This window comes from Grammomys surdaster, unplaced genomic scaffold, assembly GCF_004785775.1.
Source record: "Grammomys surdaster isolate TR1022 unplaced genomic scaffold, NIH_TR_1.0 843, whole genome shotgun sequence".
In the NCBI taxonomy this organism is placed as follows: domain Eukaryota; kingdom Metazoa; phylum Chordata; class Mammalia; order Rodentia; family Muridae; genus Grammomys; species Grammomys surdaster.
Window position 1 is genome coordinate 907,592 of NW_021605262.1, and position 22,142 is coordinate 929,733.

Sequence of the window (22,142 nt, forward strand, 5' to 3'; positions counted from 1 at the left end):
GGAAGGAAGGAAGGAAGGAAGGAAGGAAGGAAGGAAGGAAGGAAGGAGGAAGCTAGCTAGGAGTGTAGCACTAAGCTGGGAACAAGGCTGTGCACTAATACACAGAACATTGTCCAGAGTGCTCTAAAATAAGCAGTCACTCAATGCCAATCAGAAAACGACTATGCACTTCCTGAGTGCCTCCACAAACCCTGTGACAGAACTTGGAAATTGCACTGTCAGTACTGCTCCAATAACCCATTCTAAGGTCTCACAGCCCTGTCCTTGCTGGGGGCCTGTGACAACAGTACCTTCATGTAATTCTTGATGAACTCTGCCGCCCGGACGCCAGTCTCCATGTTAAAGCTGATGTCAACTTTAACTTCAGTCTCCTGGTCTGTAAGCTTTATGATGGGCACCTGTGAGGACACAGGTGACAAACTGCTGTGACATCAACATCTCCAGACAGCCACTCCCCGTTCTCTCTTCACAAAAGGGAACTGGCAGTCATGAACGTCAGGCATTCATCTCAGAGGTCACTGGAGGTCCACTTGATGACCGTGACCCAGCCTCTCCCAGCAGGGCTCCCACCCTACCATCTCCTGCAGGCCAACTCCGAAGGGACAGCAAGCGTGAAATGGGAGCCCGAGAAAGAGGCCTGACTTGCATATGCGCCCTCACAGCCACACCACACATGGCCAAAGGTGAGCCCTCCATCTGCTCTGTAAACCAGGGAAGAGCTCCACACCCTGACACACACGGAGCAGCACTCCCACCCTCACTTTGGAGCAGCTGTTACAGAGACAGGCTGCACCACACCAAGCCCTTGTACTTCAAGGTTATCACTGGAGGATGCTCAGCAGAGAGAGCACCCCCCACCACCACCAGCAGCTGGGAGGCCACACCTTCAAGTGACTGAGGACAACGTACATATCTTTCAACATGCTGAAGCAGGAAGTCCAGAAGGACTAAGCAATTACACCCAACATTCCTCAAATGCTGTCTGAATCTTGAAAAGTTCAAAAGCTCAAGAACCTCAGGCCACCCATAAGCTCTTCTACATCTGAGTAATGACACCAACAGAAGTCCCTAGGGCCTCCCTCACTGTCAAAGTGTGTCATTGCACTAACGCACAAGCCTGAGTGGTCACAGTGGCTAAGACAGCTGGATTTCTCCCCAAATGAGGAATTAAAGATAAGAAGAAGAAATACAGCAGAGATGGACCATGGCAGGACCCTGGACCACAGTGAGACCCTGGGCCATAGCAGCAACCTGGACCACAGCGAGACACTGGACCACAGCAGGACCTAGGACCACATTGAGACACTGGACCACAGCAGCAACCTGGACCACAGCGAGACACTGGACCACAGCAGCAACCTGGACCACAGCGAGACACTGGACCACAGCAGGACTCAGGACCACAGTGAGACACTGGACCACAGCAGCAACCTGGACCACAGCGAGACACTGAACCACAGCAGCAACCTGGACCACAGCGAGACACTGGATCACAGCAGGACTCAGGACCACAGCAGGACCCTGGATCACAGCAGGACCCTGGGTCACAGCAGGACCCTGGGTCACAGTAGGACCCTGGCCACAACAGGACCCTGGGTCACAGCAGGACCCTGGGTCACAGCAAAGTGTCACCTCTGCCCAGGTGTTTAATGGAGCTCAGTGCCTTTCCCTTGCTGTTCACCGTGGGCGTTTCCTCATGTGCCTGCTGGTCAGTTGGAGGACTGAGTGCAACACAGCCTTCTGCATCTTACCCAAGGATTATGTCTAGGCAGAGCTCAGGTGGGTAAAAGGCAGTATGGGAGCCAGGCCTAGAGGGCCAGCTGCTGGGCAGGGAGAGCGAGCACAGACACTTGGTGAAGCTCACAACCCACAGTGGGCATGCTTCCATCTGAACACTCACCCACCGCACGCAGAAGTACCAACTGAGCTTGCAGCCACTGAAACTCACACTTTTCCCCAAAACTCTACAGATGAGGGAACACACTAATTCCAAACTGAACCCTCAGCCCACGGCAGCGGTAGCTGGTACATATAGGGCCACAGACTGAGACTGTAGGCATCAAAGCTGAACCACTGCGATGAACTCTCCCAGGAACTTCTTAGAAGCAACTTCATCTTTCAGCTTCCCCTGAGACAGAGCATTTCCTATGCAGACACAGGTCTGGGCAACAAAGGGAACTCTAGGTTTTCTTCCTTCAGTATTAAGTTAGCGTTTTCTCTCTCTCTCTCTCTCTCTCTCTCTCTCTCTCTCTCTCTCTCTCTCTCTCTCTCTCTCCCCCTCTCCCTCTCCCTCTCCCTCTCCCTCTCTGTCATACACACACACATACATACACACACACACACACACACACATACCACCACCACACAGATCCCTAAGCTGCACACAGGACAACAGCACATGGAATGCTAGTCTCTCCTAGTGACCCTCTTCCTTGCCTTACTCCGTGGACACATGGACACAAGTCTGTCTTTGAGGGCCAAGAGTGAAGATCTCACAATGACAACAAGTCCACTTATCACCAAACAGGTTCTCAGCTGGTAAATCATGAAGATGGTAGCTGATATGGTTATACCACAAGAGGACAATCTTCAAAATATAACCAGTAACCACTGTGAGGAAAACCAGAGGACACTGACCCCATGTCGGGACTTGCGTTCAGGTGAAGGTGTCAGGCCCCCAGTACTCACTGTAGCTTTGTCAAGAACTTTGATGGAGCATGGCTCAGCCACGTTGTGCTTCCGCAGGGCCTGTTCCAACAACTGTAATGGAGGACGTTCCCACTTTCCAAAGACAACCAGGTCTATGTCACTGGACAGAAGAGAAACGTGTATCAGTTACAACACACCTCACCAGGAGGTGACCTCCCATGGTGAAGGCCAGTACCACAGCCTGTTGCCTCTATATCCACAAGGTCCCATTAAGCACCTAAGCCTTGGGCACTGAATGCAGCTCTTGAGTCCTTTAAGTATACAAAGCCAGAGTGAAACGGTCCTCAGAGTCCCAGTAATCAACAGGTGAAATGGATAAACTACTTTCCAGCTATCTACACCATCATCATTGGCTCCTGCTTCGTGGCCTGGAGATCTCTGAGGACTTTTAATCTACTTGGCCTCTAGAGGCCTTGCCCATGACAGCCCGAGTCCTGATGTCACAGCCCAATGCTATGCTAGCAAGCTAGCTCTAAAAGCTAACCAGCACGACAACAAAAGCCACCTATACCCTATGTGTACGAAAAGCTGAGCCCAGAAGACAATTACAGGATGTAAATCTGACACGTCTACATAAAGATCTTTGGGAAATACTGTTCTAACAGAATTGTGCTGGAACGTTCATTAACACTTTCTATTCACTATCACAACCCCAAAGACTCCCACTGAAATGCAGGGCCCAACCAACAGCACAGGTCTCTCTCCTTCCTAAGGTGAGCAGACTCTGGGGCAATCAAGACCACTGCTACAGGAGTGAGTTTGTTATAAAAAGGAAAGCCTGACCCAGTTCCGGCCTCTGAGTCTTGAGACTTCTCAGAGCCCGCACTGAGCACTCATTGAGTCTCTAGTGCTCACGGCTCAGCCCTCCCTCAGCCTTGTTTCAGAGCAACAGAGACTAAGGCAGTTCCTACTCATTTCCATCTAATGCCCAACATTTCTGTTCTGTGAGAAATTAAATGCAAGAAGAAAAATGCCAAGGAAGCAATCTGCTGCCTTAATACTAAACTAATAAATGTTACTTTCTGCCTACTTCCCCTGTGCTCTGCAATCCTTCCCTTTAGCTGGCCATTCAAGCCTCAGAAGCAAAGACACTGCCACTCCATGAGCCAACACCCAGGTGTGCCGTCATCAGCGTTGACACTCACCTTGTTGGAAGATAGAGGCCTGTACTAAAGCTGCCAAATATCTGCACCTGAAACAGAAGTCCCACAGTTCAAGTCAGCAGGTTTGCAAAACACAAGGTCAAACAAAACCAGTGTGGGCATTAGGGGAAGGAGCAGGCAAAATGCTGTGACAAACTAGAAAACTCTTTGTGCATTTACATCAAACTCCAGGCCAGGTGACAGCTACCTGGCCAGCTGACACACCACAGGCTGCCTGCACCAAGGACTACAAACAGGCAAGTACCTGCTTCCACAGATACACGCTCATTCACATGAGCCGGACCAGGAAACATGTGTAGTCTGTTACGTTTTGAGACAGGGTTCCTCTATGTAGCCCACTCGAGCCTCAAACTGCAAGGCTCTGCCATCCGAGGTCTGGGACTCAAGGCATGCGCCACCATGCACTGCTGGCGCAGTTTCTAACGAAACAAACATGTTCCATGCTGTGAACGGCAGTGACTACAAGTGTGGGTGGAGCCGGAGGGAGATTTCTAACCTTAACTCGATTTTAAAACACGAACAAAGAGGGGGTGGGGGTGGGCAGAGTGAATGAATGACTAGGAGAATATAAATACTTGTATTTACGGGTTTCGTAGGCTAACCAAAGGTTGGACTACGCCAGGGCTATTCGCAGTAGAGGGGAGGGTGCTTGTCTAAGTAGTTCCCGAGTGAAGCTGCCCAGGACTGTGCCTGGAGAGCCACTATACTGTGGTAACAGGAAGCATGGGCACATGGACCAAGCGGACACAACCACATGGACTGGTGTGTGCAAGGCGAACAAGATACGCACGTCAGCTGTGGGCCAGAGGTCTTTCACCACTGTTTCAATCCGTTTCACCACCTCCCTTCTCATGGCTGCTTCTTCAGGACAAGGGGACATGAAGTTATAGAAGTCAATTATCTCCTCATGAAGTCTGTGGATAAAAGAGAAAAATGAGAGAGTTACAATTAAGCAGAATTCTACCTTTTCCTATAGGAAAAATATATTTGGAGCTACTTAGAACCCAGCTTCTAGGACCAGAGTGATGTCTCCGCTGTTAAGAGCACTGGCTACAATTCCAGAGGACCCCAGGTTCAATTCCCAGCAGCCATAAGGTGGCTCACAAGCCTTCGTAAGGCTAGTTCTAAAGGACCTGATGCCCTCTTATGGGCTCTGAGGGCACAGTACACATGATACACTGATATGTACCAAACATTCATACACATAAAATGAAAATTTAAAAGTCCAGCTTACTTATTAGTATCTATTGTATGTGTATGCGAGTTTTGCCTGCAAATATGTCTGTACATTTGCACACAGAGTGCCCTCAGAGGCCATAAGAGGGCACCAGATCCCCTGGAAATAGTTATACACAGCAGTGAGCTCCCATGTGGGTACTGGGGACCGAGCCCAAGTCCTCTGTAAGTACACCCAGTGCTCCTAACTGCTGAGCATCTTTCCAGCCCCAGTTTCCTTTCTGTGAACATATATAATGGAATCAAATCTCACTGTATGGTATAGCTCCACAGATGAACTCTTGTCAGTTCCAAACACTCATGTAGTTATGACTAACCTTTAAAGATGCATTCAAAACAAATGTCATCCGAAAGCTACCCTCATGACAGACATTTTTCAATGAACTGCAGTGCAGCACAGTAGCCAGCCAAATGTTCAAGCCCTAGCCAAGGCATCTGGAGTCACACAGGAACCTCCCGACACACCTCACGATAGGCAACACACACAGCCTGAGACAAGAAAGACACACAGATCCACAGGAGCTCCTGCAGGCTGCCCACGAGGTCTCAAGCGGAGGAGCTCAGGAGGAGAACAGCAGAGTTTGAGCAGGGTAGCCACACTCAAACATCCTGTAGACAGAGAGGTCCAAGAGTGCAAAGATGACTCAGGTCTTCTCCAGCACAGCAGCACAGATAGCCCCACCAGCATGAGACTCCTCAAACCTCATGCTGGGCTTCCTCGCTCGGGTGCATCGTTACCAGTAAGGGCCTTCCCTGATACTCCAGAGAAGAAAGCTGGAAAGCGTCTTCTGATCCACAGCAAAATCCCTGCCATCAGTAAAACACACAGTGTGCAATCATATGTCTGATCACTCACTTGGGGCCAAGAAGGAAGTGGCTGACATTCCTCCAGGGATAAGTAAGGCCATGGCCTATAAGTGCCCAGAGCAAGAAGTGGTGCCCAGTAAAACAGTGGTCCTATCAGTGAGGCAGGTATCTTCCTGAAGTCATGCTAAATGGGATATAAATATTACAAACTGCTGGGGGCGGGGGTCAGTAAAGAATGTGTGCTTTGCGTTCTCAGGAAAGGACACTGCCACGGAACTGCCTTTAAGCCTCTGAAATGAGAAGGTTACACAAAAAGCCAAGCCTCCTGTTGGCCTTTCCCAAAAGCAAGCAGGGTCAATAAGGCACCACCAAATTGTAGTAGTCAGCGAGGACAGGAAGTCTGACGACTGACAGCAGCTGGTAGCAGACATGGGAAGAGAAGTAGAGCATCACTTCTTGTCTGGGCACACCTCAAGAGGCTGTGGCTGCCTCCTGTCCCAGCTCTCGTTGGTCACAGAGGCATCATCCTACAGCCGGTGCGACTCCATGATTCTGCTGCTGTCCACCCCTGTGCGGGTGAAGTACCCGCCAGCTAAGGGACAGTGCTGAGAAAAGCCTTGGTTTCAGGTGGCCTCGGAAGCCTGGTGAGAGCCCTACTCCTATTCTTTCCTACATCCTAGAGCCTCCACCAGGTCAGAAGAAGGAAGCAGGCAAAGAGGTGTGCTAGAGGCCTGTGTGCTCGCCGTGTCAGAGCTTCCCTTTCATACCCTGGGGCCTGCCAGTCTCCAACTGCAGTAGGAGGGTGGCAGCCCATGTCTATAATAATCCAGCACTTGGGAGGTAGAGGCATGAGAACTAAGAGTTGGAGCCAGCCTGGACCACACTAGACCATCTCAAAACACCAGAGGAAGATGCAACAGATTTTCTCACATCTTCTGTACATTCCATCAGTTTCTGTCTTTAATGCCCAAGTCAGGGACTTAGAGCTTGGATCTCTGGGCTATTCTTAAGAAGAAAGGTTCCCAGCCATAAAGCCAAACCAAATCTCTCCATACGAAATCCAGCTACTAAGAAAAGCGATGGCGATCCTGAGAGGATAGTTTTCACTTCAGAAGTGCTGTCCCAGATAATGCAAGCAAATCCAAGCTGGCTGACACAGCCCCTAAGCTTAGGTTCCTGGTTCCTATGCGTTCCCCCAGGTTCCTACCTGGGCAAAGCTGGCTCATTCTCTACTCCCAGGATCCCAGACCTTCAGGCTTGGGCTCCCCACTCAAATCAAGCACAAGCTGTAAGCTGTTCGAAGGTGCTGCCTGTGCTCTCGACCTTAGGCCAACAGCTGCACTGCATCAGTAAAGAGCACAAGGAAGCAGCAGACGCAGAGCCATGGCCTGCACCAAGGATGGCTGAGAACCACACAAGAACAAGCAGAGAAACACCCAAAGGTGATATTAGGCGTCACATCGCACCTTTATGGAAAGAAAAAGAGGGTTGGTGCTGGGATATGGTTCAGGGGTTAAGAGGACCCAGGTTCTGTTCCTAGCACCCACATGGAGGCTCCTAACCGTTTGTACTCCAATTCCAGGAAACCTAACATATTCTTCCAACTTCCCCAGAGCACCAGGATCTCAGCTGGTGCACAGACACACATGCAGGCAAAACACTCATATACATAAAATAAAAAGGAGAGACAGAGACAGAAGAAGCGCACGCGCACAAGTGAGAAAGCACACACAGGAAAAATGGGTGGTCCTCCTTGGGCGTTGCCACAGAATGTAATTCACCAACTGTGAGCTGCTAGCACATGGCTTCTCTGCTGCCCACAGGCCCACGGCTCTACACCTGGTTACCCCCTTCCCCACAGAGCTGCCCATTCATGCCATTAGTTCCCAATTCTACTGGAAAGTGAGGTTAGGGCCTGCACTGACTTCAAGCACTGACTTCCCTCTCCAGACTCTGCTAATCAAACTCTGAAACCTCCTCAATTTCTCAACTGTCAATCTATTCTCTCCCCTCCTCCAACTTCTTCTTCAGTGTTTACTGTTGCTGGTTTCAGACATGATCTTACTCCACAGCTGTGGTTGACTTGAAACTTGCTATGTTGACCAGGCTGGCCTTGAACTCACACAGATCCACCTGCCTTTGCCTCCCTAGTACTGGCATTAATGGTGTGGCCCACCATGCCCAGCCTCAAAAAACTTTAAAATCAGTAGTTTCTGAGACGAAAACCCACCTCTTCAGGAACGATTTTTGCCAGAAAATAGTCCCTTGGTAAAAATATTTGTAATTAAATGATTCTCCTCTCTCTTCTCCCCCCCTCCATCCCACCCCTCCCCCACCCCCCACACACATGCCAAGCTAACAGTTAAAGCTAACAACAGCAGGTTAGTTAGTACCAAGCAGTGTACACAGAGCAGCCAGGACAGGCGGGTTCTGACACAAGTACAACTGACCCTCTGTACTGAGCTGCAGGTGCCTCTTTATTCCTCAGAAGGAAGAGGCCGCCAAGCAAGGCACATACAAGTACCCACAGAAGAATGAGTGAGCTGCTTCCAGGATTCTGAGGGCGGGTAATCTTCTTTAAAGCTTCATTAACTGACATGGTTAATGAACTAATTATAAATCACTTTTATTTAATTATGTCACAAGGCAACTAGTATCTGAACAAATTAGAAATCTTTGAATCAGAGACAAATTAGAAAACCCTGTCTCAGACTATCAAATGCTTTTTTTTTAACTATGGGCTCAAAATAAGCGGAAGGCTGAAGGCTGGAACTGAGCCCATGGGTGTTTGGGGGACTCCCACTAGCTGTTCTGAGTAGCTACAGGAATCTCTCTGGTACCTACCTTCTACCAGGGCTGTAAATGGTATAGCGAGCACGAGGCTCTGAAGAAAGGTGGGGTGGGTGGACATGACAGCTCTACCGCATAGGACAGGCTTGGCCTGAGATGCTGAAGAGAGAAGGAAGGTCTCTGCAGCAGCTACTCCCTGGGGCAGCCAAGGAGGGCTGAGGTTAAAATGCTGCTGCAGTGATAAGCACTGATCAAAGGTGACCTGGGGAGGAAAGGGTTCTGTGACTATACTTCCAGGAATGTCACACTATGCGGCCTGCACCTCCAGGTTGCAGTCTATCATTGAGGGGCATCCAACAGCAAGAACTCAGCAGACCGGAAGCAGGGGAATGGTGCTTGCTGGCTCACTCAGGCTCATGCTTACCCAGACTTATCAGATAGCCCAGGACCACCTGCCCAGGTAATGGTGTTTGTCTTCTACAGAGTAGGGTCCCTCCCACATAATTAACAAGAAGCCAATCCTCTGCAGACAAGCCCACAGGCCAGTCTGGTCAAGTTCAGAGTTAAAGCTAATTACAACAGGTTAGTACACAAGATGGAGAGGGCGGGCCCTGCAGCTGTCTGATCAACACTGCCAATGTGGACTCTGAACACACAGAAGTGTGAGAGCCTTCCAGAGCCTACCGAGGGAAGGGGTCTAAGAGGCACCATGTGCAAGCTTGGTTACTCAAGACTATGCCCCAGGCAGAGCAAACCTAAGGGCACCGAGAAAGCCCAGCGCCACACAGCAGGCAAAGCAGGAGCATCACTTCTCAACAGCAGGTACATCAGGAACAAAGTGTTAACTAGAGAATGGACTTCATGCCAAGTGCCGCAGTGCTGGCAATGCCTTTGACATGACTACAGCCCCTCAGCCTCTACAGAGGGAAGTCAGTAAGCCCTGGACCAGCTGAAGCCAGTGCCAGTACTTAGGCACTGAGGATACTGAAATGTGCTCAGCAGGACTGGGCCACTTTGCACTGGATCTAAGGGACATGTCCCAGATCCGCTCCATGCCATGGGCTACCAGCAACCTCAGACCTCGATACCCACCTTGCTCAGAAATACCACCTCAGGGCAACCCTTCCACAGAGGGTGTGGGATTCCCAATGACTTAGCCCCTGATCAGAAACCCAACAACCCCCCCCCCCCAAGCAGCCCAGCCGCTCAGCCGCCTTGAGGCACAAGCCCAAGGACTACGAGAGCTCTGCTGCTGCATTCAGACTGGAAAGAGGCACCACGGCTGCACCTGCACAGAACACTGCTTGGGCCTCTCCCATGTAACACTGGCCACTGAGTAGAGTCCTGGCACCACACATGGAAATTGGGACCAGGGCAGTAGTCCTCTGGCCTTCAACCACCAGAGACTCAAGATGACAAAAAGGACCTTATGAGAAAAAGGGGACCCTAACAGTGGAAATTTACTAAAAATATAGAAAGAAAAGGCAGGAATTAAGACAGAGGGAGAGAAAATAACCCAACAGGTCCACAGGTTTCTGCCAGGACTCCAGTACAGAAAGCAGAAGTGACCTGCATACTCCAGTTATTTACTGACAGCCTCCTGTGTGACTCGTTCTGCAGACCAGGGAGCCAGACAGGAGAAACTGAGGCCCTTGCTCACACTCTCCTCTACCAGAAGGGTCTTCCCTGGGGAGAAGGGAAACGAATAAACAGGAGGAGGGAAGAAATTCAAACTGGTTTCACAAGTTGTCAGGGAGTATCTTCCAAAAAGCTGGTGCTGAGGCTGAGACAGGAAGGAGAAGCAGCAGCTGAAGAGGAACAGCAGCCCCCAGGCAAGGAAACCCTGGAGAGAAGGCAGCATCCCTACACAGCAGCAGACTGAGTGCTAGAGCCCAGGAGGCCACTTCTGTCCTCAGCGGCTGACTGTAAACAAGAGGCCACCAGGCCTTCCTTCTAGGAAATGGGAGGTGGGGGGGAAGGCAAGAGCACAGACCCTGGAAAGCTGAAACAACTCAAAGCAGAGTCCAGGTCCCAACAAGGTAGTGCCCCAGCTCAGCCTGAACCTTCGCTGCCCACATCTGGCACCAGCAAGCCACAAATGGTCATCCCACGGAGCAAGCAGACTTTCAGAACTACGGATGGACTGGGGAGGGGGCTGCTTCCATAGGAAACTATCCACAGCAAGTCAGTATTAAAATGAGGAGAGGGGAAATGTGCTGTGGTAAGAGGGATGGCGCAAGGAACACTGTATCACAAAAACAGTGAATCCAGAAGAGAAAGCCACCTCACTGCTAGCTCCACAGAAAAACATTGGAGAGAACATGTCCCTAATGTAGAGAAAAGTCAGGGGTCAGGGAGAGGCTGCTGGGTGTCAGTGACAGAGCCAAGGCAAGCAGCATCCAAAGACAGACAGACATTCTGACACTTGTCACCCCAGGAAAGGCAGAGCCAGTAACACAGGAGCAAGGACCTGACGGAGCCTCGCCTACACTGCAGACCAACTTCAGCCTGCAGTGCACAAGCAGCTGAGGTCCAGAAAAGTCTGCCTCACAAAGCGGCCTGCTTGGACAGAGATGTCTAGACAGGTCAGCAATTAGTATCAATCTTCAGACCAGAGGAGACAAGGTCCTGCCTCAGAGGACAGGTGGTGATGCACTGTTCTGAGATGGGAAGAAGAAAGCCAAGGTACCCTAGAGGGCCACCACAGGCTTCAGGGAGTAGAGCCCTTATCCACTCTACAGAAATGTATCTATCCAGTCCCTTCATAAAAAGGTACCGGCAGCAGCTGCTATGCAGTATGAAGAACCACCAAACCACATCTCAGGCAAAAACTACACACAGGGGGTCTGAGCAGAGCAACCCAGAACCCAGGGGTGCAGGGCTGGCCTGCAGAGCTAATGAGAGCAGAGGACGGCACAGAGGAGCAGCACGGCCCTCAGTGAACATCCTGGCTCAGTAAGGGCTCAATCAACAAATGCTAGTGAATGAAACCACACAACAAAATGGCAAACTCACAGCAACGCCAGGAGGGAAGACGGAGAAGGGCTGACTTCTCAGCCCATAAACCGAGAGCAAGCCAGTGCCTTGCTAGCATGACCTTCTGCACTCAGGGCTCTGTCAGTTTACATTCTCAACCCCAGTGCTGGCTCTCGGGAGCCTGTGTTTCTATTTGAAACTGCACATTTCATACTGAAGCAAAATAAATAATTTACTAGAGTTTATATGAAGATGATTCTAGTGAGGTTTTTTTGTTGTTGTTGTTGATGGTTCCAAGTAATACCTACAGGATCTTGGAGAACACCATCTACAGCTGTGGTCATCTAAGTATCCTGGGGATTTCTGAGTCATAGACCGAGTTACTTTAAAGCTTCCACTTTTAAGAAAATGAACCAGTTTTACTAATACATCATTATTTTAAAACTGGTGCCAGAAATGATGGCTCACATTTGTAACCCCAGCAGCGGGGAGGCTGAGACAGAACAGCCCCAAGTTTACATCAGCAGGGGTTACTCCATGTCAAGGAACAATGAATAAATGAATAGGCACCAGTGCTCTGAAAAGTCACCTATAAACTGTCTTACAGGAAGGTGAGGAGTCCTCTCTAGGAGGACATAGCCCCCTGTCCTCCTGCTGCTAGACTACTGAGAAGTGTCGCTCACGTTCCTGGAGACATTCAAAGACCTGTCCTCAGAAGCAAAGTGTGCTGGCAGCATCTGGCCTCTCTCCAGAGGAGCCAGAGCCTGGAATTCACAGGCATTGCACCTGACAACCTCACCTCTCTGGCAAGTCCCTCTATCTTGTTCCTAGTTAATGAGTGAGCCAGGGAATCACGGGGCCTGGGCTCCACTGACAGGACTGTGCTGTGCTACTCTGGGTGGATTGTTTCTCTCAGTGCCATACCTCCTGGAGCATCCTGGAAGGCAGCAGGAAACACTGTATAAAGGGATAGATATCAGAGAGGCCTGGCCCAGGCGGGGGTGAGTGGGGTCAGTGGGGCTCTAACTAGCAGTACAGCAGGCTCCAGCCATGTGGGAACAAAGGAAGACAGAGTCCACCTGCTAGAGAGCCTCAAGCACAGTGAGCTTTCTTCCAGCCACTAGCCGCTCCCCACAAGCTCAAACTGTAAGTAGCCCACCCTGTAGTTCAGAGTGTCATGCCAACGATGTGACCTTCCTTCCTGACATCCTGCTACCATGCACACACTAGTCTCTGGTGACTCATTCACGAGGAGCTGGTAGCTATACTCCGAATTCCTTTGTTTCACAGACCATGCCAAGTGCTCTTAAAGAGTAAACAGTAAAGCTTTTGGGTATCGTATCACAGCTCCTCTTCACTTTCTAAAATGTTACTTCAATCTAGAGAAGAGGCCTGTGACCAAAACACTCTTCATTATGCTTGTCCTCTTGTCACTGCCATGTCACCAAGTCATGTTCCTGACTCTCAACTCTTGTTCCCTCTCACTCTCTGGAGGGCACTGGTAAGGTGCATGGATTTGCCAGGCAAGAACCCTGCATCTGAGTCAGTTCTTTCACTTCCTAGGTGATCCTTGAACAAGATCTGAGTATCTCCTGAAAATTACTCTCATCTCGTTCAAATGAGCTGTTGTTGAGATTGCAGGGATGCCTGGCTCTTCCAGGAGATGTCAGCTAAGAGTCCACAAGGCAACATCTCACGGATCACCCACCTTCCCCAAAACTCAAGCTCTAGACGGCCAGGAAGCAAGCTCCAGTCCCAAAGGGCTTCCTGTGCCCCTCTGCAGGCGAGCAGCTGCACAGAGGAGGCATAGGCCCATTCTCATAAGGAAAGGCACTCCTTGGCACAGGAAACCCTTATGAATTTACCTTTGACTTTGCCTAGTGCCTTGCTAAACCGTTAGTCTGTGGTAGCTATCTCCCTCAACAGTAATATGCACAAGGGAAGACCTCTTTGCCAGACCATTTTAGCTAATCTAGACTGCGTTTGTGTCTATAAAACACAAGAAATACGGCTTCTGTGTGGCTATGTACCAGGAAGTCAAAGAGGAAAGTGGAGCAGGGCTCACTGGCCTCCAAGAATCCTGTGCACAGAAGCTGCTGGGAGACGTTGGTGGGGAACCTGTTAAAACTGGGAGAGACCTGGAAGGCAACAACCCATTCTCAAAACCACCAGCAGCCTGCTCTGTCTTCTGCATGCTGACCAGAAAGAAAGGCTCCACTCCTCAGACTGCTCCCACCCGCACTCTCCCCACTCCATGCTGCTTTGGTGCCGCACATATCAGCCTTTCATAAAGAATCTGTACTGGAGACTCAGACATATGAACTCTAGCGCTTCCTCCATGGCAACCTGCTGAGCAACACTCTTTTACTGCAGTTGAGCTTCAATTTATTTCAGCAACTTACCAAGTTAAACTATTTCAAATAAAACATAAAGTTGCACAAAGTCGGCACTGTCCAAACACAGGGCCATTTAAATTTTAACTAAAATTAAGTAAGGGCTCAGGGGGGCTCACCGGGAGAACGTCTGCCTGCTCAACGGGCTCAGCATGACTCCCAATGCCACCAAACAATCAATAAATTAAAGTTCAATTTAGCTTTTCCCCTGCACTGGCCGCCCTCCAAGTGCAGTACACACGAAGAGTGGCCACTACCCAGGCAGGCTCTGCACGTCCTGCACTGGGCTGGACCACCCTGCCCTGTTGTGGCTCCTCGACACACCACTCTGTTCCCTCCAAACCCACAAACTCTGTGTAGGAAGTGCAAGGAACTCAGAGTAAGGGTCACCCACGGACGCTCACACCTCCACTCGGAACAGACTAAGAGCTGAACCCAACCTAACTCCAGCTACAGCACAGCACACACGAGCTCACACACACGGTGACAACCGACTCACTAGAGTGCTGTCTGCATTTAAAATACAAGGCTTTGGGGGAGGGGAGATCCCAGAACTCACCAGGGTCAACCAACACTGGTGTCAGCTGAGTCTACATCCTCAATCCTTCTTCGTCTATTTAAGAAAAGAAAGAGGAGGAAGGCTTTCCTGTTGGTAACAAGAAGCCCATTTCTGGTTTCCATTTCCTGAGGGGAGGAAAGGGGGGAGGAATAGCCTTTCTCACACATGCTGACCAGTTCACAAACTGCTGATTGAGTTATGTCACAAGCCCTACTTCTCAGGTGGGGAAACTGAGGATTGGGAGTTAGAGCCCAGGTAAAACCAGCCAGAACTAGACCCCCAAGTATGTGACTGGGCTAATGAAGCATGTTCTCAAAACCAAGAGAACACTTCTAAATATGAGAAACAAACTGAGGTAGGAATGGGAATAATTCGACTCTGTGTCCCAATCACTCTCAGGACTAGAATTCGAAGGTTATGCCCACTGTTGTTTCTCAGAAAACAAACACCGGGAAAAGCCACAGAGTTGTGCAAAGCAACCCCATAGAAAGAACAACAGTATCAACTAACCTAGACTCCTCATAGCTCCCAGAGACTAAGCCACCAACCAAAAGTCATACATGGGCTGGTCTGTGGCCTGGACCCCAGCACACATGCAGCAGAGGACTGCCCTGCCTGGCCTCAGTGGGAGAGGATGCGCCTAAATCCTGTAGACTTGATGCCCCAAGGAAGGGGGCATCAAGCTGATAGAGGTGAGATTTGGGTGGGAGAGCGCACCCTCTCTGAGGCAAAGGGGAGTAAGGATGGGGCCAAGAACTCTGGGAGGAGGTACATGGGGGGGGGTAACATTTGGAATGTAAATAAATAAATTTTAAAAAATGTAAAAGGCAATAATGAGTGTCACAAGCCACTGACTCAAGGATGTTCCTTTCATAGGGACATCCCATCTAGTTGGGTCTGCCATCTGGGAAAAGATAAGCCTGTGCAGAACCCACAGGTCAAGCCTTGACACAGCCCAGCCCACGTATGAAGCCAGCAAACAGCACGGATGACCAGCGACACTCAGCAGGTGGTCTAATTAGTCTCCAAACTTACTCAAATGCTCTAACCTTTCTGTTGTTATCCAATTTTTAAAAAGAAAACTGATATAAGCAAATAGGAATACCTTTCAGATATGGCATGAGACTTTTCTATGTTCTTCATCTTGTGTGTTCGTTATTGTTTTCACCCTATGCTACCGGTCTTAGTTACACTCTCAGAAACTAACATACTGTTTTGCATGTAAAAAAAAAATCACTGCAAAACTCACAGTCTGTGTTTAAAATGCCTAAGACAAAAAAATTAAAGCTTTCTTTACTTTTGCACACCAAATCTATTTGTCTTTTGTATCTTAGCACGCATGTCTTTGGTGCTGGGAGTGTAGGTAGGCAGGGGACAGTAGAAGCTAACTCCATAGGATCTAAAGATTCAGATGGGGGCTCAGGAAGAGACGAGGCAAGAATTACAGGGGTCTTTTTGCTCCTCCAGGAGGAGGCACATGTTCTGCAACTGAGGTGACAGGCAAACAACCGTCCCCATCAACAGAGCTTGCAGATCAGGTGTTGGCCATATCTTATACAGAGCAACGACGGGCTGTTTTGTCATTATCTGAGACAATCTGACCCATCGATGCAGGTGTCCTCGTGGCTGGGACAGTTCCTGTGCAATCATGTGGTTCTTGTGTAAACTTTTTTTAAATGGCAGACTAAAGAATGGTTCATCTGTGAGAGGCACAGAAAAGTGCATACTGTTCTTGACATCAGCTTCAGCACAGCTTCAGGGGTGACAATCAAGCCAGAAGACAGGGCTGGCAATATGCAAGAGTCACTACGATGGGCTGATGTCCAAGCAGAAGACAGTGTTGGACAAGACAATCATGGCCTCCTCTTCCCACAACACGGCTGTCTTCCTACTAAACTATGACTGTGTGTGGCAGACAGCGTCCCATGCCCAAACCTATGGTTCTGATGGAATAGTCTATGGAACACACTGCACTGCACGGCCTGAAGACAGCCCATCTGAATGAGCCTATGCAATCATGTGAGCCCTTAGAGGTAACAGGTCCCCTCTAACTGGCAAAAAAACAAGAGAGTCAAGGCACCTAATGGGCTCGAAGATGGGAGGGGGCCAAACAGCTAGAAGAGGAGTCTCCCCAGGTAACTGCCCTAACTGCAGGAATGTGCTTGTGGGCGGGCCCTGGAGACAGACATGACCCAAGTCATCCTCCAGTGACCGGAAGGATGTGACTGGTGAGATAAATGCTCCAAGTCCAGTGCACCGGACTTTGCTACCTGGCCACAGAACAGTGGACAATGGTGATGTATCAAGAGCAGGAAGCTGTTTCAGTCCCTGCACATGCCAAGCGGGAAGACGACATGGCTGCCCCACTCAGAGGCATACAGAGGGCATCCCAGGCTTCACTGCGAGCCAGCCTCTCTCTCCTGGGCAGCCTTACGGGGTTTAGCATACCATCCAAGTTTGCTTAAGGGAAAAGCAACCTTGACAGGCTGGGCAGAGCCTCTGACTCGGCCTCATCATGGCACTAGAGATGGTTCCTGGGAAGGAGGTTACTCCTGCGGCTTGAGTTCTGTCTGCATCATCAAAAACAAGTCTCTGAGCTTGATTACTTTCTTACGTTATCAGCCTTACCAAGGCACAGCACCCTTTCTGTCCATGGTACACTGGTACCCCTGCTCCCAAAGGATATTGTGTACAAAATCTTTCAAGAGGATGTCCAAAAGCTCACGTCTGTCATCTAAAATAGCCAAGACTTTGAAGCACAACTCTTAAAGTTATAGGTCTTTTTTTTTCTTTTAAATGTCTATTTAAAGAGCTAGATGGACTGCCCAGCAGCTAGGAGCCCTCGCAGAGAATCCAGACTGTTTCCAACACTCACATCTGGTTGCCCACAGCTGCCTGCAAGTACAGTTCCAGAGGAATCCAATGCCCTCTTCTGGCAACCATAGACACTTGCAAACATGTTGCACATAAACTCACATAAGCACATACACAAGAATCAAAACCAAACATATGCAGCAGAATGAAAAAAATCTAAATGTTTTAACTTAAGAACTACTTTACGCCACAAGAGTGTTGTTTGTAAGAGAAGCAGCCCTGCTTTTTCATACACAGATCACAGGAGCAGGACACCAAGACCCCTCCTAACCTGCACAGCACCAGCATGAGATGAGTTTTTCTTCAAAATTACTCAGGGCCTCCATTTTTATTTTTGTGGGTTTTATTTGTTTCTATTTCTTTTCTCCTTGGTGTTAGGAACCAAACTCAGAGCCTCCCCAACTCTAGGGCCTCTCGTTTTTCCAAAGGACTGTGCCAGCCTGCTTAATATTCTAGTCCAAAAAGAAGACTGGCCTTGTCCTCCTGGACAGCCTTCTCCAGTGTCAGCTCTCCATCCTCAGCAAGCAAGCCATCGCTCAGCAGTTCTCTGGGACTCCCCTCAGCTGCCCGAAACAGCATCTCCCGAGCCTTTCCAGTTCTGTATGGAGACCGACCAAGGGATGGTGATGAGAGCATGTGCAATGTAGCTGGAGAAGGCTGCACAGAAGGTAATGCTGTCCATATGACAATGAAACATCTGCGCAGTAGTCTGTCCTCACCTCCCTCTTCAACCTTGAGCGCCTCTACCACAAGACCTCTTGTGCCACCGTCACCTGCACAGGCCGTGTTTACAGCTTCCCTCCTGTGTATCCCTTGATGCTCACAGGAAGACAGGCAGGGAGGTAACAGAGACTACACCTCTGTTCCACAGCACAACCCACTGGGCCCTCACCTGTGCCTTCCCAATGGAGCCTTCTGAGGAAAGGCCCGCTGCTTCTGTCAAAGCAGGCAGGAGCTGTGCTGCAGGAGAGGGAACCTGGTTGCTCCATCAAACTCTGACTCCCTCACAAGTGAACAGCAAAACGAGCAGGCATGGAGCTGGGAGGGAACCACCCCACTCGCAGCCTTGTGAGCACCACCAACCAGGACCAAGCTGTAACTGCTGACACTGGAGGCTTCTCCAGCTTCAGAAAGACAATGGGGTTCCCATCACCGAGGGCACATAACACATGAAAAGGCTAACCATGGTGGAAAGAGCTGCAGAGAAGCTGCACATGACTGCTGCCCACTGCAGGCACACCCGGAAGGACACAACCTTCACAGAGTCAGCTCAGGTTATGGTGCTGCAGGTGTATGCAAGGGCTGGGGCCTTCCCATGTCCAAGTGCAATCCTGCTGGAAGACACCGGTAAGGATCTGGCTGAACCGGTGAGGACCACACGCCCATCCTCACTTCCAGAGGTCTTTTATTTACCTTTAACCTGAAGCAGCTTCCAAAGCCACTGAGAGTGACCAGGAGAAAGGAATCAACTATGGGTCAGAGCTGAGGACCCAGAAGGCACAAAGAGTTAAAAGGGGAAGGGAGAACCTGGAGAGACTGCCCATGCCTGCCTCCATCTCTAAACAAGAAGCTCATGCGGAGGGCATGTCTGACATTACACATGCCATGTCCTAACCTAAAAGGTTTCAGGGCTGTGCTCAGGCTAGCTCCCTCAGCAGGACTCACTCACCTTCTCGACTCCCCGAGTTCATACAGATAGATCTGGATGGACAGCAGTCTAGCAGTTTCACGAGCCCAAGCCAACAAGCAGTTTCCAAAGGCAGACTCCTCCCAGAGAGAGCTGAACGGTGCAGGTGCCACGTGTGCACCAAGCAGAGACCCAGACTCTCACCACACCAGAAAACCACTCGTCCTTTCTGGAAGTCTGCAGAGTCCTCCAAAGGCAGAGCCCCAAGAGCAGAGAGATAGCTCAGCAGCCTCTCACTAACAGGCCCCTCCCTGGTAACTGGGCCACACTCACCAACACTTAACCTTACTGATGTCTCTTGCTACGCCACAGAGGAAGGCTTGGTGCTAGCCCCACACAGCACAAGACTAGCCTCAGAGAGGTCCCTTTCTTGCCATCCCAAGGTCAGTTCATGTAAGACCAACCAACCACATGGAAGCAATCACTGGAGCCACCTTTACAGTTAACACACAAACCCAGCACTACTGGTGCCCTGGTTTACGAATCCCTCCCCACCCCCTCTGAGAGAGGTCACCGTAGGAAACAGACAGAGGTACCCTGCCCTCTTCCACACACACGCCAAGCTAGCCAGCAAGCTCCTCCTCCAGGATTCACCAGTCAACAAAATCATTTCACATGCCACCTAGACAGACAAGGAAAAGTCACCAGGCACGGAAAATATATGTGGGCAGCATCCAAGGCCAAACCCTTAGCTGGTTTCTGAGCCCTCTTAAGACCTGTACCACAGCCCCACAGTGGGCAAACTCGGATCTGAGGCAGGGCTCAGGCAAGAAGACAAGACCCACCGAGTTAAGGCCTTCATCTCTCTTGGGGGGTGGAGAAAGTACCGGAGGCTCTTTTGAGAGTTAGGAGCTGGTAGAACCTCACCCCACTGACAGTGCTGACACGGGCTAGGTCACAGTGCCCACAAGACCCCAGTCTTGGACTGCTTCAACAGCCTCCTCCAGAGGTGGTTACAATGTACAGAGATGGTACAATGTACAAGTATGAAGAGATACCCAGGCTCCAGAAACAAGGACTTTCGATTTGGGAGTAGGGTGACAGGAGCCGAGTATGAATACCTAGGTAGCAATGTTCATCTGTACCAGGAAGGGTATTTAAAGAAGGGTCCAGGCTTGGTGGATCAAGAGAACTACATGTCACTCATGCCAACTGCACCCCAGACTCTAAAAGCACACCTAGCCCACAGAGGCACACATACTAAGAAAAGCTACAGAAGAACACGCAGAGGCTGACCAGCTTACAAACCACCAGGGAGACCATTTCGAGGGACACAACTCTCACTGAAGGGCAGAGAATGTTGCCGATGCCGAAGTACACAAGTGGCACTCTGTCAGGGGTCAGGCCCTGTCTCACAGCAGACACCACGTCCATTACAGTTATGTAACCATCCAGAAACCTCCCTCAGGTCCACTGCCACACACACAATCTATTCCTCCACACCTGCCTCACAAAGTTCTACAAGCAAGCACTGTGGAGAGCCGGCAGAAGGAACTAGGCTCCTCCTGGGTTTGTAATGCATGCTCCGAGAATACCAATCCAACGCAGCTGAAACAAGTTGCAGAGTAGACAATTGTTTCTATGTAACAATCCCTCCCCCTTTTAAATAATATCAGTGTTCCCCACAGACCTCAAACCGCAAGCCACCCCCTAAGAAGTTACCTCAAAGGAGTCCCAGGGCCTAACAACCATCCCGGTGGACTTAAACTGGGGATCTAGCTCCCTGGGAAGGCAGGAGGGGGGCGGTGGGTTTAGATGCCCTTTAGAACAGAAGGAACCGAGGCAAGTCAAGCTCAGCTCACCAGTCTGGAGACTACAAACGACTATTTTTTTGTTTCTAGATGTTCAGAAAAGCCAACGGGTTGAATGAAGACCTTCACACTAGAACAGTCTCACATGGGGCAATTCCAGACCAACACCCCCACCTTGCTGTCATTGTGGACGTTAAACCTCTAAGGTCCTCCGAGCTGTGTGGAAAAATTTTAAGTGAAAACGACACCTTCCTGGGAGTACACAGAAAAAATTCCTAAGTGCTATTAGGTGGTTTTCAGAAACCCCAGGTGACGGTCTTTCTGTGAACGTCTGCCCAAAATTCCAACGTACTAGGTAACCTCAACACACACACACAAGACCCCACTTCTAAACCTCACTTGATGGCCAAACTGCACCACTACCAAAAATCTACTGTCAAAAAAAAAAAATTTTTTTTACTTCGACCTCACTACACTAAAATACACGATCCAGCCAGCAGGAAAGAACACGCATACACGCTTGCCACTCTGACAGCCAGCCCTGGAGGGGAGGAAAAAAAGGAAGCGCTTTCCAGTCTAGCCCGAGGCCTCCATCCCGAACTGTCAATCCCCTGCCTGGTGGATCTCGATCTAACGGAGTTTTTAAAAGTGCCCGCGACGCTGGCAGCCCCGCGGCTCGGACGCACTCACCCTTGGATGCCCGGGCTGTACGCGCGGCTCTTCCACGGCGTGCCGGGCCGCGCAGCCTGGGCCCCGGGGCCGCCCCCTCCGTTCAGCGTGGCCGCGCGGCTGCCGGACAGCAGGTAGTTGAGGCCATACGTGCTGGCCTTGTTCTCCCGTTTCCGCCGGCCCGGGTGGAACTGGTGTTGCGGCGGCGAGCCGGCGGGCGTAGGGCCTCGTGGGCCCGGGTGCGCGTGGGCAGCGCCGTCCGCGAAGCTGAAGAAGGTGCGGCCGCTGCCGGCGCGGCCGAGCGAGGTGCTGCTGGAGGACGACGACGAGCAGCCGGGACTCTCGGTGCCCGACTCGGCGTTGGACGACGACGAGGACGACGACGACAGCGACGGGGATTTGTGCAGGCGCCGCGTGCCGTCCACCGCGGGCCCGAGCGCGGTCAGCAGCGCCGGGGGCAGCGCGGCGGGGCCGGGCGCGGGCGGCGGGGACGAGGCGGAGGGCGCCGGCCCCGGGCCTCCTGCTGCT

The 22,142-nt window shown here is 50.6% G+C and overlaps 1 protein-coding gene across 1 annotated transcript in view; it reads right to left on the reverse strand.

Moving 5' to 3' along the window:
• The window catches only part of Tent4a (terminal nucleotidyltransferase 4A), a 39,751-nt gene that overhangs the window by 11,662 nt on the left and 5,947 nt on the right, over positions 1–22,142 (reverse strand). The window contains exons 3-7 of the mRNA XM_028782757.1: positions 21,636–22,140; positions 4,663–4,786; positions 3,855–3,901; positions 2,689–2,809; positions 291–398 (exon numbers count right to left, since the gene is read on the reverse strand). Of these exons, the coding sequence (XP_028638590.1) occupies positions 291–398; positions 2,689–2,809; positions 3,855–3,901; positions 4,663–4,786; positions 21,636–22,140 (905 nt within the window). The remainder of the gene's footprint in view (positions 1–290; positions 399–2,688; positions 2,810–3,854; positions 3,902–4,662; positions 4,787–21,635; positions 22,141–22,142) is intronic.